The following is a 14185-nucleotide window of genomic DNA, read 5'->3' on the forward strand; positions in this document are numbered from 1 at the left end:
TTAAATCGGACACTTGAACAACCTGAACAATCTGATGGTGGATCATTGACGGGCGCGTTTTCCGAATAATACTTCTTGCGCTATTTTACCTGAGAAAAAAAAATCGAATGAAGTTGTATAGATGCCTGTAGCCATAGTGATCAAACTAAGAAATTTGCACGCTTACATTTGAAATAATACAATAAGTATTAACAATAGTTCCTTTAAATTTTAACATGAAAAAAAGTGTATTTAGGTGGCTTTCAATACCGGTACCATTGTTTTGCATGAATTTCACAAAAATTTTGACGCTTTTATGTATGATGACATTTTAACGAAATTAAACTCTCCTAACCCTCCTGTGTTCCTAAAACCAAATGCATACAAACTTCTCTATGCGGCACGACTTCGATATAATGATACAAAACGTGGCTGTGGCTATATTTTACATTGAGCACCTTTGAGGAATGTTTACCTGGGTAGAACTCACGTGACTACCGGTGTTCTAAATAATTTATTCCAAGGGTGAGTTCAACATAGGTCATACAGGTAAATAGCTCTCGCTTGCTATAGGAAAAACATTGAACTTTTCATACATTTTTAATATTTTAAGCACAAGCCTAATCTTGTACAAAGTTCCTACTTTCACACAAGTTTTAAAAATGTATAATGTGTTTTTTGTCGTTCGCACAAGTTTGTACAACGTTAGGCTGACAGTAAACAAAAGCTTTGAAATGAATGAACGTCCTCGATTTACTATAGAAAATCACCAATGTCGGCTGACCCCTACCACATTGTATGGCTTTGCTCTTTGTATATTTATGAATTTCAGCGATAAAATTTGTTGAATCTTATGGTTTAGATATCAATTAATGATCTGAGATGAAAAATTATACTTAATTTTCACATTTTACCGGGGCCTACAAGTGCACTCGTTCTTTGTTTCAGAGTACTTTTGACTGGTCTTCAATAAAAATTCTAAACTAATTTGTCAATGCTGTTAACCTCCTTTAACCTTAAGACTTTTCAACAGTACACAGGTCTAGACGTAGGCGTAGTCAAGAACATCGATCATACAATGGACCAAATATATAATGTCTCTTTTGATTCATTTTTGCCTTGCGTCAATAAACAATTAGGTCTTGATCACATTTGCACTAAACTTTTCTCCGTTCCTTTTGAATTTTGAATGGACTATTGGAATAAACTAAAGTCAGTCAATACTTAGATTCTTCAACTGCAGAATAAAAGCTAGTGTTGACCAGCACAGCTCTTTAAGTCACCATATGTGTCGAAAGATAATTCTGACTCAACCCGTCGGTTCCTTAAACTTAAATCTGCCAACAGAGAAATATATGCAATTAATATTAGTAACGTTCTTAATCATAAACAAGTTCAGTCTTGCATTCCACCATATTTCAAGTTAAGGTCTACACCCTATATTTCCTACAGATATTCCTTAACTGTTGCTTCCTAACTTTTCTATTATAAACAAATCTTACAGTGCTTAAATATCGAAAATCTTTTTTAGAAATCCTCTTGCTATAGTTCTTATTTTTCTTTCAGCCACAATCCCGCTTGGGACGTCATTACTGGTACATCACCGGTTGAATATAGCTGAAAAAGAAGACCTAAAAGCAATCATCCTGAAAAATCCTAATTACAGGGAGACCCGATCTTTCAATTGGCGACAGAACTTCATTTCTATAATGAATTCTGTCGAAAATTATGCCATGTGTTTGCTCAATATGAAACGAAATACCGAACACTTTTTCAGAATGGATTATATATTTTTGAAATATATTACGAAGCGAACTGGAAGTCAAAAGGCAATTTGTGAACCATCTATCTTTCCCTTTTCACTAATTCGGAGGTGATAAAAGAATTGGAAAGACTACAAGAATAGTTTTTAGCTCACCTGAGCCGAAGGCTCAAGTGAGCTTCTCTGATCGAAATTTGTCCGTTGTCTGTCGGCGTTGTCGTCGTCGTTGGCGTTGTCGTAAACTTTTCACATTTTCATCTTCTTCTCCAGAACTACTGGGCCAATTTCAATCAAATTTAGCACAAATTATCCTTGGGTGAAAGGGATTCATGTTTGTTCAAGTGAAGGGCCACGCCCTCCTCCAAGGGGAGATAATTACGAAATAGCAAACAATTAATGGCATTATTGAAAAATCTTCTCCTCAAGAACCAATGGGCCAGAAAAGATGAAACTCATGTGGAATTATTGTCAGGTAGTGTAGATTCAAATTTGTTCAAAACATGACTCCCGGGGGTAGGGTGGGGTCACAATGGACGATCAAAGTTTTACATAGGAATATATAGGAAAAATCTTTAAAAATCTTCTTCTCAAGAACGGCAAAGCTATGATTGGTCATATTTATATGGAAGCATCCTCAAGTGGTGTAGATTCAAGTTTGTTCAAATCATGACCCCCCAGGGGTAGGGTGGGGCCACAATGGACGATCAAAGTATAACATAGGTATTTATAGGAAAAATCTTCAAAAATCTTTTTCTAAAGAACAGCAAAGCAATGATTGGTAATATTTATGTGGAAGCATCCTAAGGTGGTGTGAGTTCAAGTTTGTTCAAATCATGACCCCCGGGAGTAGGGTGGGAACACAATGGATGATCAAAGTTTTACATAGGAATATATAGGAAAAATCTTCAAAAATCCTCTTCTCAATAACAGCAAAGCTGTGATTGGTCATGTTTATGTGGAAGCATACTCAGGTGGTGTAGATTTAAATTTGTTTAAATCATGACCCCCAGGGGTAGGGTGGGGCCACAATGGATGATCAAAGTTTAACCTAGGTGTATAACGAAAAAATCTTCAAAAATCTTCTTCTCAAGAAAAGCAAAGCTATGATTGGTCATATTTATGTGGAAGCATCCTCAGGTGGTGTAGATTCGAGTTTGTTCAAATCATGACCCCCAGGGGTAGGGTGGGGCCACAATGAACGATCAAAGTTTTATATAGGAATATATAGGAAAAATCTTTAAAAATCTTCTCAAGAACAGCAAAGCCTCTGTTTGTCATATTTATATGGAAACATCCTCAGATAGTGTAGATTCAAATTTGTTCAAATCATGACCTCCAGGGGTAGGGTGGGGCCACAATGAAAATTCAATTTGTGGAGAAAAATGTCACAGTCAAAAATATATGTAAGCATCCTTAGTAAGTGTAGATTTAATTTTGTTCAAATCATACCCCCCACTCCCTTTTAGGGGTAGGTTGGGACCACTTATGCATTTAAGCTTTTCAACACTAAACTGATTTTTCTTTTTTCCTAGCCACAGTGCTCAGGTGAGCGATGTGGCCCCTGGGCCTCTTGTTATGGTTCCAGCAGAAAAAGGCTTGTAACAATATCGTTTTTGTTTGTAAGGTTCTTTATTATAACTGTATTTTAGAAGAACTTGTTTTCTAATTTTAATTCTACCTTTTTCAATTCAAAATATATATTCACAGATCACTTTCTAAGGATTGATTGATTGATTGTTTGTTGTTTAACGTCCCTCTCGAGAATTTTTCACTCATATGGAGACGCCACCACTTGCCGGTGGAAATTTACAAATTTTGACCTATACTCGGCACTTAAGGCCATTGAGCAGTGAGGGATCTTTTTCATGCCAGCATCTATTTATACTCGGGACCTCGGTTTATACGGTCTTATCCGAAGGATCGGTCTCCACGTCCCACAGTGGGATTCGAACCCGCGACGTAGGGATCAACTCCTTACTCCGCGACTCTAGAGCAGACGCTCTAACCACTGCGCCACGCGGGCGACACTTTCTAGGGATAAAAGTCTTCAAAATCACATTTCAGAGTTTAATACTTGTAACATCCAGTCAATAAGGTGAGTTGGATCTACCCTACATGTACTGGATTCATAAACTTCATAAAAAGCCTTACAAAGAAAGATACAAGTACATCGCAGGGTACAGTAAATGCTTTACCAAGCCCCTAGCTTTACTCCTAATAAAATTATTAATTGCTGTAAAGAAGAAACTTTAGACGTACTGTGCTACAGTATATTCTAGAAGTAGTGTAAATCAGATGTGGATTCTCAAAAGATCCAAAGAACTTAAAAAAAGAAATTAATATAACCAAATTTTTCTAGAGTCAATAACATCAAAACGTTCGTTTGTTCTATACTTTATACAACCATTATCACGATAAATTAGAAACTAGGCTTTTTGATATCATAGACAACTGCTTCTTAAATAAAAATGGATCTCTGAAGTTTTCGGATCTTTTGGTTATCAACAAAATTACTTCTTTAAAAATCAGTATGATTCTACACGAAAGTATTCTGAAATTGATATTAAAAGGATGCTGTAGTCCTCATTGACAACAATTATGTAGTCTACGGAGACCAGGTCTTCGAATACACTGTTGGATTTTCCGATGGGCACTAATCGTGCTCCTATATTAGCCGACTTGTTTTTATAATCCTATGAAACAGAATTTATTCAAAAACTTCTACATGAGAAGAAGAAAACACTTGTCGTGGCCTTCAACTCGACATTCGGATATATCGACGACGTTTTATCGATTAAAAATAGTTACTTCCATTCATATGTCGACTAGATATGTCCCACTGAACTTGAAATAAAAGACATCACAGAGTCTGCACCATCTGTTTCATACTTTACTTACTATAGAAGATTAGACGATATAGGTGTCATTAGCTTTTCCATCGTCAACTTTCCTTATTTACCTAGTAATATTCTGCTAACAGCTGTTTACATCTCCCAACTTATTCGATACCTAAGTGCATGCTCTAAGTACAATCAATTTTAAACCGAGGCAGACTATTGGCATATATTAATGCTACAGGAATTTCAATGACCTCGTTTAAAGTCAGCATATCGTAAATTTTATGATTGTTATAATGATGAAGTTAATAAATATTACCTATAATGGGTCGTTTTGTTGTTGTTGTTTGTTTTTTTTTTTTGGCCGACATGTTTCATACCAGTTGTTAGGCCTTTGTTTTTATGCTTAAATTGAGTATGGAATGTTCCGTCTGCCTGATCAATATATAGGACTCACAGCGGGTTTGACCGTCAGCAGGGGGATGCCGATACAGACAAGGGTTGAAATATATGGTAGCCCCATGTCCGGAGCTAGTGGTTTTAAGAACTGGGCCAGTTAATTTAAACGTAACAATAGTTCGTCGGACTAGCAGACCGGAAAAAATCTACTCCCTTAAGTCTTTCTAAATTTGACTACGGAATATTCCGTCTACCTAATCAATATATATGGCTCAGGGAGGGGGTCACCGATCAACAGGGGATGCTTACTCATCCTAGGCACGTGATCCCAACTCTGGAAAATCCGGGTTTTATGTCCTGTTCACAGATTTGTATTGTTTGCACCACTGTTCGCTACCTTCACCTTTTTCATCACACATGTATCGTGTGTTCATAAAATTTCCACATTACTTTTATTTTAAGCGTAATATGTATTGTAAATGTAATTTAATATACATAATTTTTAAATGGGATAATGGTAATTTAATGGAAAATATCCACTGAATTTATTGAATAATATTCAAAGTAATTAACCAGATGTTTGCTTGCGAAAGTCACTTCTTAGACTTAGAAAAAAACCTAATGATGAACAATTTAACGCGAATTGATTTTTTTTTTACTTTTCATTTATACAAGACATTGTAAATATATTTATAAAGAACATTAAGAGATGGAGTAATGTCACGAACCAATGACATTAACGTTTGATTCTCGACAACAAATGCCTCATAATCTAAATCTTACTTAAAAAAAATAAATTTGAAGTATTCTATTTGAAATAAATTTACTATGATGATTTTTCAATAAAGTTATTTATTACAATTTGAGAAGGGTCAAACAAACAAAACATAATTTAAGAAGTAAAACCGGATAATTATCGTTATTATTAAAAAAAAGGCTCAACCATAAAAGTGCCGTTTCGAAAGTACTCAGTCATGATATTCCTGATTATCGTTCATGCAATATCAGGGCGAACGATGTACATGTACATCCATGATAAAGATAATTCTCTTCCATGACCAAGAAAGTTGAGACGTTTTGAAGTAGGATGAGTAAAATTAAATTTCATGTTAACAGAAGTAAAAGTTCAAAATATTGCCTTCCTCTTAATGTGGGATTTCAAGGAAAAATGTCAAAATTCTTATAAAATTCGAAAAAAAAAATTAAGAAGCATGAAGATTATTATAATTCATTGCGTTTTCTTAGTCATATAAAAAAGAATTACTAAAGGACTGTGCGCTTTGAGATTGTAGCAAAAAAAGAAATAAAAGATGAAAAAAAAATAATGAAAAAATAAAGGTCTTGTACAAAGTAACAATGATACTACAAGATACACATTCTAACAAAAATATTAGTATTGAAATTCATGCCCAGTAAAACAAAGGTTTCATAAGTTCAAATTCTTGAAATTTCATTCACAGACATTGTGACATAGCTAACTTTTGTTGGATTTTTGGTATTTGTCTTTTGAGGAAAAAAGTAGATATATTTTCTACATCTATTTAAACATATCAAAACAAAAACAAACAAATAAATACAAAAAAAAGAGAAAAAAATTTCTGTATAAGAGGACTGTATAAGAGGAAAACTTATTATTAATTAATGTAATAAAAATACTTCCCTAAAACTAATTGGAAATAATTAACACCGATATTTAAAAAAGCAAACATGCTTTAATTACATGCAATTTTTAGACATGATAATAATTATAAATAAGGAATTGTAAGTGGTGAGAGAAAAATTTAAAAAAAAAAAAAAAAAAAAAAAACCATGCAAATCGCGATCGGATTTGCGATACTCCATTGACAGTGCATGTTTCATTTGCATCAATCGTGGTTGCTCAATAATCATGTTTATGTATTCTTTATAGCTTTATTTTTTAAACGATAATTCTACTATTAATACCCTTGAGTAGTTAAATAAAAAATTAAGAAAACATTTCATATTATTTCAAAACTCAAAATATTTTTTTTGCTTCAAGGCTTCCTCATTAACACTAGAGAATGCTATCTGCATCATTTTCAAACTTTTAAGTAATTAAGATACTAATCTCACATACGATTCTCAATAGATTAGCTCATTCCAGAGATTCATTTATTATTCAAGAATATCGGGGTCACAAGGAAGTTTAAGTTATGGATTTTACCAACCCATACTTGCCGGAAGATTTCTCAAACAGCGCGATATGTTACAAGCCATCAGGAAATTCGTAAAAAATGCATTTATTTATATATATCAGGGTGACATCTACTTCAACATTCTATAGCTATGATGGAGGAATGCAATAATAAACCCTGGATGTGCAGTGTTACGGGAGACTACTCTTTGATTTTAGACAGAATGATCATCTACATGACCCCAACTCCACAAGATGTCGTTGAAACGGGAGATGACTTCTTTAGTGATGAAGACAACTCTGCAAATCCTGAACAAACAGATGGTTTAATTTCTTGTAAATATATTTACAAAAGAGATACGGATACAGCATCACTGGCATCCCAAGGCAATAATGAAAACGTGGCAAATTTTGATGAAGTAGATGGTTTACATAAAAGGGATTCGGGTTCGTCTGTACGTATGTTTTTTTCACAAGCTATAATATTTTTCCCCATTTAATAAAAAAATCTAAATTTCAATAAATTTAAATAAAATACATTTAAAAACTATACATGTCAAAAATATTGTTCTCAAATCGATCAATTGATCTGCATATGCTCTGATAGAATATTTTTCTTAAGACTTCGAGTAGTTCAAGCTGTGAATCAGGCAGAGATTCAAGGCCCAGAATAAGGAGGAAAAGTAGAAAGTTCCAGAGTCTTTGGAGTCGGGAACCCATTTTTAGCTTACAATCTCTTAAAAATCCCAGAGATCGCACCGATGTATTTCATGTTGTCTCAGATGTTCACAGGGCAGTTCAAAATGGATTGCGGTAGGAAAAACATTTCTCAGTGAAAATAGAATAGATACATTAGTGAAAGAGTAAGAGGGAAGAATGGTTTTTGGGGTTTTCCTTTTTGAAATTCATAAATTCAAAATTAGTCATTTGACTCACATAAGCTTCTTTGGATATTAGTTGTTTTCTTATGCAGATACACGTAGGAACATGTTTTGTAGTTTAAGGTGATTTTATGCAATAATTTGTTTGTTTTTATCGATTCCCAAAAGAACCTATAGCGACGGGGGAGAAATCACAAAAGTTTGATAAATATATATCCAATCACAGAATATGTAGAACTCTCTTTATTACGTGCTTTTTTCCTATCAAAGCTATGTTCATACCTTTTCCCCTGACTCTTCATTTGGTAAAAAAGTTGAATTCCTTCCACTCAAGGATGCAATGTGGCAAGCTTTTTTTCTGAATTGGCTAGACTTGGAGAAGAAGTTGAAAATCTTAACATTTCAGAGGCAGCGCATGACAAACGACACACGGAAGCCGGACACGCTCTCATCAGAAAACTAACATGAGCCTTTGTCTTTGATGAGCTTAAACTCCACTGAGTCATAGTCATATGGTTATGGGGATAAGCATAGGGAAAAAAAATTGTCAATATGATATTTGTATTTTCGCCGTAAATTGTGGAAGAGATATCAGTCAAAATTGAACTCTATTTTTGCAATATCTTTCATTGTTCATAATCGGATCCTTGGCTGCAAACCGAGAAGGGTTTAATTATGTTCTTTTATAGGAAAAACGATAGAGTCATTGAAATCAATGAAAGAGACGTTCGACGTGAAAGTCCCCACAATGTAGACATTATCTGGAGAGGCCTCTCCAATGTATCCAAAGTAAAATTGGTAAGTCAAACATTATTTTTTAAACATAGGATCGAAAATTGGAGATTCGCCGTGTATGAAAGAACGAGATGTATTTTTGAACAGAAACGCCTCTGAATCTGGCCTAGTTACAATGGTTACAGTAGTTCCTGGACATAATAATTATGTCGTTTTATGAGCGTTTAAAAAATTGACATTAACGTTGTCAGTCAAACAGGTAACCTTGTGACTTGTAATTAATTTTTTTTCTTGGCAAGATCATAAATTAATATTCACAATAAAGAATAATATGAATTTGAAATTAAGTTCCCACATTAGCACGAGAAAAATAATAATTACTGTGGAATCATCATTGTTCGTGGGGGATCAATGTTCGTGGATTTCGTGGGTCACCCTTACCCACGAATTTACATCCCCACGAACAATGTGGACTATCCTATTAAAAGCTATAACTCAAAACACGAAATTTATTCATAACGATCGCGATGTTGACGATCATTAAGGTCAAGATCTAGTAAATGAAAGGTGCCTTCAGATTTCTCAAATTTGAGAAACAAGTTCTTTCAATGATCCTTTACAAATATAGCTTGGCGAAATAAGGTATATTGGGGCATAATTTTTAGGTAAACTCAACGAAAAAAGAGACTTTAAACTGCTATTTTCAATGAAAAATGAAGGAATTCAGGTATAAATATGGGAGTTTTTTCTTCTCAGAAAGAGAAAATGTATCAATATTGCCTACAGTCTCTCAGAAAACAGTTTTTCTTATCTTCTTGACCTTTTCTTTAAAATGATATTAATTTGTATATAGGTATCGGGGTTAATTTTGACATGATTTCAAATTGAATTCCATGAAATGAAATATATGGAGATAACGAACAGTATTCAAGCTCAAAAGTCCATTAATCAATACAAAATAGGAGCAGAGCAAACACGGACCTCCAAACATCAGAGGTGGGATCAGGTGCCATGGAGGAGTGAGCATGAAAATGTTTCATTTTCTACATAATTCTATAATAGTCGTAAAGTACGGGAAAATTAAGTTTAAATCAATTATGACGTCATAATGGATCTAGCACCAAAAAGACAGTCTAAACTCATTTACTAGATCTTGACCTTAAATATTGTATATAATGCGATCGCGAGTAGGTTTGTATTTGTTTAGTCTGAATGATACAGAGAGAAATAGAGGGACAGATAGGTAAAAAATTTTATACCCCCGATCTTTGATCTTCTCGATACAGCAATATTTGTGAGAGTACCAAATAAAAGTGAGAAAATCTTTTTTCAGAATAATATATTATATTTAGGACTATCACTGTCAGCCTTTTTTGAAAAAAGAGTAAAACGCTGCTTTTTCACTACGAAGGTAGTTGAGTGTTTTGTTTACTACAAATTTGCTTTCTGTTTTAATTTCTTTTTATGGTGACATAAAGATGTAAAGAGATTTATAAAAAGCTTAATTATATTGACTATTTCTAGTCTGGTAGTATCCTGGAAACGATAACGGTTTCATAAATTGTAACTCTCCTACTCTCCTACACGGCGGGAACGATTAGAAAAATATTAATCATTGTCATTAGTTATCTGCAAATTTTTGTGGTTAAAACATTTTGATTCTACACACAAGTATTCTGAGGTTGATATTAAAACATTCTTGAGTTTCTCATTGGTAATATTTATATGTAGTCTTTGGAGACCATGTCTACCACCAATCTTTTGGAATTCCCATTGATACCAATTGTGCAGACCTGCATGTTTTTGTACTCTATAAAGCGGAATTTATTTTTATAAACTTCTACATGAAAAGAAGAAGAACCTTGCTGTGTCGTTCAATATATCGACTACGTTTTATCAATTAACAGTATTCATTTTCATTCCTATATTGATTCAATATATGCCACTGAGGTTGAAAGAAAAGACACCAAATAGTCTGATACATCTGTTTTAGATCTAGATATTTTACCACAGTAAGACACTGATTGATGTAACAAGTAAACTTTCTGATAAACACATGTAACAAGTGAACTTTATGATAAACTTTTCTATAGTAACTTCCGTTATTTATATAGCTTTCACTTACATATGAAGTTTATGTTTCACAGTTAATTCGTTATGCAAGAGCATATTACATTATTATTTTTCTAAATCGAGGAAGGCTTTTCACAGATTAAGTTGATGATACAAAGATATTAATGCGACAAATCTGTTGGAATTCAACATTTCGTAAATTCTATGATCAATACAATTACCTTGATTGCAGATACATTTCTCTCGTTAGGTCGAATGCTGACTAACAATTTACACACAAATTGTTAGGCCATTATTTACCCGATCATGACAGGAGTGGTGTAACTGGTCGACAGGGGATGCCTCTCCTCCTTGGCACCTGATCCCACCTCTTTTTGAGAGGTCCGTGTTTGCTCTTCTCACAATTTGTATTGTTTCAATAGACTTTTGAGCATGTTTACTGTTCGTTATCTTCTCATTTCATTTAAAGAAAGCTAAAATATTTTTTTAACATGAAAGCCTTTTTAATCCTGTATATAACGTGAACGACTGTACACAAAATTGCTTTGGTCAAAATGTGTCTTGGTAATCAATTCAAAGAATTGAAAGAATTAAAGATGGAATGTAATTTGATATCAAATGCAAATTTGAATTTTTACCCTTTTAATCTTAATATCTGCAATTTGGCATCATGAAGATAAACACTGCAACACTGATTTGAAAAATGATTAATGAAATATGAAGATAACGAACAGTAATCAAGCTCAGAAGTTTTCAAAAACAATACAAATTGTGAGAAAAGCAAACACAAATCTCTAAAAGCATCGCAGGTGGGATCAGGTATAAGCATGCTCCGTCGACTGGTCACATCCGCCATGTGCTTTTGTCAGGATTGGGTAAACTGAGAAATTCAATTAGTATAAAAATAATGGCCTAACAATTGGTATGAAAAAAGTCAACGTTAGACCTAACGCCAGATTGTATTTGCAAACTAGATCTTAGCATCAACCATAAAATTTGCGAAATGTTGACTTCGGACGGGATTGTAGATACCCTAGTATTATCCACTTGGTTTTTTTTTTTCAAAGCTTGCCTAGTTTTAAAAATTGTTCGACCGAAGAACATACTATTGCGTATCAAATCCACTTTAAGACATAAACCCCACATGCAGGTGATAATAGTATATTGACACACGGATAAGGAAAGTTGACGATAGAAAGGTTGAAGTCATCACGTTTGTCATAAAGTGTTGTTGTTAGTTTGCCATCAATGTCTAATAATTTTTAGCTACAAAAGAAAATGAAATTTATTCTCGTTGCATATGATTATTGAACATCCGCTTTATCCCAACATAAAAGTCTTTAATTTAATCTATTTCTTTTGCTACAAAATTTATTTAAACTTTAAAAAGACACCGTCTTGCATCATATTTTAAAGACATATATCTCAAAACCGACATGAACAGAGAAATCAATCCCATCAATGTAATGTGAGAGAATGAATGGTTTTCCAATATTTATGCTATCATTTAGATATTAATCATATACAACAAAAACAACTTTAATTGATAATTAATTTTTCAGAAAGTTTGGCGTTGGGAGGAGGATAAAAATGGTCCAAACATTCGGGAAGTAAGGGTTGTTTTTCATCCCGTGCAGCCGAACTGCCTCATACGAGAGATATCAAAACTTTCACTAAGTGATAAAATACACAGAAAAGCGAAGAGTTTCACATGGTCGGAAATGCGATTTTTACCATTTCATATCCGTATTGCCAGTGAAACAGGAATTTATGTATCTGCCAACACTACAGACATGTCATTATATGGGGAACAAATGGAATTAGTGCCAGGAGACATAGATCGATGTAATGCTTCGTTTTTTCTTAAAAATTATCTCTATGATAGATATCATTGATATTTTCATCAATATTAATCATATTATGTTTGATACACTGACAATTAAAAAAAAAACTGAAGGAAAAAATTAAAATGAACGAATCTTATAGTAAAATTTTACTTTGATGACTAATAATTTCGATAACTAATAATAAACAAGACGAGAGAACAAAACCAATCTGAATAGTAATTGTTTTAAAAAAATATAATCATTAGAAACAATGCACGAAAATTAAACAGTATGCATCATTTATGCAAATACAACAACTGTAAATTCGAGTGCGACAATTTGCATAAATATGTTGATAACAAATTGTTTTATAAACCATGTAAGTAATTATGATTTCAATTATTGTTAATAATTTTCCCTTCCCTTTCATTTTGATTTAAAATTTTTCATTTGATGTTGTGTCTTAACATTTTGTTTTGTGTTAGTTCTAAAGGAAACGATTAAACTGTTCTTGTAAAATTCTTTAAATTTGACAATAATGTTCTGTTTTTTATTTCTCGATTTACATGTATGAGGAATGCAGTAGGAAAATATAATTTATATGATATCTGGTTAGCACTGTCATTTTAGTTCGTTTCTCTGTGAAGTTCTTTAGCTGCATTCTGGAGGACGAAGATCATGGGACAAATGCAAGGGTTGGATTTGTCGCTCAATTTATAGTACAAGATACATGTTTTGATGTATCTTCTGTCATAGCAGAATCAACTTCCTCCATTAAACTGAAGGTAGATCTTCCGTTAAAGAAATAGATAAACAAAAGATTATACATGTATCTATTAAAAAGAATGTGTAGAGGGTGTTGAAGCAATAGACAAGATATGTGACCTACTTAATTGTTATTAATGAGACGTTTCATATTTGAACTTTTAATCAGTGCTTTGATAATGATGTTAATTATCAAAGAACTATCTGCTTAAAAGTACATTCTGTAGATAAATACTCTTTAAATAGAATATTAATATTCAGTAACTGATTTTTGTTTTCTTCAGCCACACGTTCCCTATGACACAGACAACTTGGACGAACGGTTCATATTGAAGCTCGAAGTCCCACAGGAGGACAACTTTTTCGAGTCCTTGGCGTACAAAAGTAATGATATATATTTAATTTAAAAAATAATTATTCTTAACAAAAAAAGGACTCTATGAATTAATTTTTTTTCTATTCATAGACGTGTTTATGAAATACAACAATGACTCAAAGAAGCTGTTGATGCGTCAGTGCGAGGGTCCTGGACCAAATTTCTTGTTCGAAATGTTTGAGACACGAGGACCTAATTTTGATTCCACATTGAACATCTCCAGCATATCTGATATGGAAGCCGATATCTTTGTGTTTGAACCGATCAAAGAAAATGATGAAAATGGCGATTGAATTCAGTGGAATATTCTTTTCCTTTTGTATTTAACGATCTCATTGTTCTTGTTTTAATTTAAAATTTATTAAATGTTTTGTACCAAGATTAGTTATTTCGTTCA

At 33.2% G+C, this 14185-nt stretch overlaps 1 protein-coding gene across 1 annotated transcript; it reads left to right on the forward strand.

Annotated features, from left to right (window-relative positions):
- Positions 1 to 7264: 7264 nt before the first annotated feature.
- Positions 7265 to 14185, forward strand: LOC133181291 (uncharacterized). The gene is made up of 7 exons (XM_061315817.1): positions 7265 to 7587; positions 7755 to 7945; positions 8703 to 8811; positions 12384 to 12666; positions 13278 to 13432; positions 13697 to 13796; positions 13879 to 14185. The coding sequence occupies exons 1-7, from the start codon at positions 7285 to 7287 to the stop codon at positions 14079 to 14081; spliced, it is 1344 nt and encodes a 447-aa protein (XP_061171801.1). The 5' UTR covers positions 7265 to 7284; the 3' UTR covers positions 14082 to 14185.

Source organism: Saccostrea echinata, unplaced genomic scaffold, assembly GCF_033153115.1.
Source record: "Saccostrea echinata isolate AGI-Se365-2 ecotype Australia unplaced genomic scaffold, CSIRO_AGI_Sech_v1 ptg000008l, whole genome shotgun sequence".
In the NCBI taxonomy this organism is placed as follows: Eukaryota; Metazoa; Mollusca; class Bivalvia; order Ostreida; family Ostreidae; genus Saccostrea; species Saccostrea echinata.